Raw genomic sequence first — 1738 nt, 5'->3', positions numbered from 1 at the left:
TTTTTGGTGAAAAACTTTAAGGAAATTAATAAACCCAGTTGGCCTAAAAATTGGCTAGAAAAAATTGCTGCAAAAATATTTTAAACAATACATAATATAACATAATAATAACAAATTGAGTTTGTGAGTGAAAAAGAAATCAACATAAACTGAAAAATTGTTTACAATAACAACAATTAAAACAAACAATAAATCTTGTGCATAATAAATTAATAAATATAAAATTTGAAAATATAAATCAACAGTGTTTATACACAGAGAAAGAGAGAGAGAGAAAGAAAAAAATGTTTAAAAAAATTTAATAAAAAAATATGTTGAATAGCAAAAGCATATCAAAGTAAAAAAAAAGTTTTTTTTTTGAGAAAAATTTTTATCAAATAATGGATGCCACCATGATGTTGTGTGATGAACCACAACAACAGCAACGTTTACGCAAAAACAGTTGTTCCCCTCCCTGTGCCAACACCAATACCAGCAGCAACAATAGCAAAAATAGCACTTTAAAAAAGCATCATCAACATCAAATGCAGCAGCAGCAACAGCAACAACAGGAAATGATGATGACACAAGCGAATTCATCAGCTGCAAACCAGGAATTAACACAAACAAACAACACAAATGGTTGCCTAAATAGCAGCTCAGCCGCAACTGTTAGTAGTAATGGTGTTGTGGGTGGTGTCTGTGTTAGCAGCAACAATAAAAATCTACATATCACTTCTCACTCGAATTGTTCCTCCGTCAACTCTTCACCCTCCAAGATCTTAACATCAGCATATCAACAACAACAGCAGCAGCAACAGCATCATCAACTACATCACACGCTCTCCGCTGCCACACTACAACATTTGCATCACTCACCTCAACAGCATCCAGCTATAGTCAATTTAAAACAATGTTCCTCATATGTTGGTGGAGGAGGCGGTGTTGGTGGTTCTAGTATTTGTTGTTCTGGCAGTGGTTGTTTAAGTGGCTCTTCAACGCCACCTTTACATCATCATACATTGTATCCGGGTTTACTGATGGCATCAGGTTGTTATGCATCTAGTGGTCCCAATTCGTTGGTAAACTCTCCGGCAATGGGTCGTCGTAAACGTTATACCAGCAATTCTTCGAATTGTTCAACACAGTTTAATAATAATTATACAGGTTTGGATGCCGACTCATTGGATGATATGTTAAGAAAGGTATGAGAGGCTAAAGATTGTTATGTTTAATTATTATTTTGTTATTTATTTACACGAAAAAAAACTTTACAATAACAAATTTATTTCCTAAAGTTATTAAAAGTTAAAGGTTTATATTATTTTTCCGTTATGTACATAACTAGACTATTGACTAGGATAAAAACTAGACTATAGACTATGCTATAGACAAGACTATGGAAAACGCTGTAGCGTATAGCCTAGACTATAGTCTAGACTACAGACTAGAATACAGACTGGATTATAGACTAGACTACAAACTACACTATCGACTAAACATTAGACTAGACTATAAACTAGATAATAGACCAGACTATAAACTAGATGATAGGCTACACTATAGGTTAGCCTAATGGACTAGAATATAGTTAAGTCCATAGTCTTGTCTATATCGAGACTATAGTATGGTGTATAATCTAGTCTATATCCTAGTCTATAGCCTTTTCTATATCCTGGGCTATAGTCTAGTGTATTGTCTTGCCTAGTGTCTAGTCAAGTCTATAGTCTAGTATATAGTGTAGTCTATAGTCTAGTAT

General features: G+C 33.8%; 1 protein-coding gene across 1 annotated transcript; it reads left to right on the top strand.

Moving 5' to 3' along the window:
* Window positions 1–260: 260 nt before the first annotated feature.
* On the top strand, window positions 261–1232 carry LOC111683891 (uncharacterized protein CG43867-like). Its single transcript, XM_023446021.2, has one exon. The coding sequence runs from the start codon at window positions 381–383 to the stop codon at window positions 1188–1190; it is 810 nt and encodes a 269-aa protein (XP_023301789.2). The 5' UTR covers window positions 261–380; the 3' UTR covers window positions 1191–1232.
* Window positions 1233–1738: the final 506 nt, after the last annotated feature.

The sequence above is a fragment of the Lucilia cuprina genome, chromosome 3 (assembly GCF_022045245.1).
Source record: "Lucilia cuprina isolate Lc7/37 chromosome 3, ASM2204524v1, whole genome shotgun sequence".
Lineage (NCBI taxonomy): Eukaryota > Metazoa > Arthropoda > Insecta > Diptera > Calliphoridae > Lucilia > Lucilia cuprina.
Note: the sequence above shows the minus strand (reverse complement) of the source record. Positions and strands in the feature narration are given on the sequence as shown.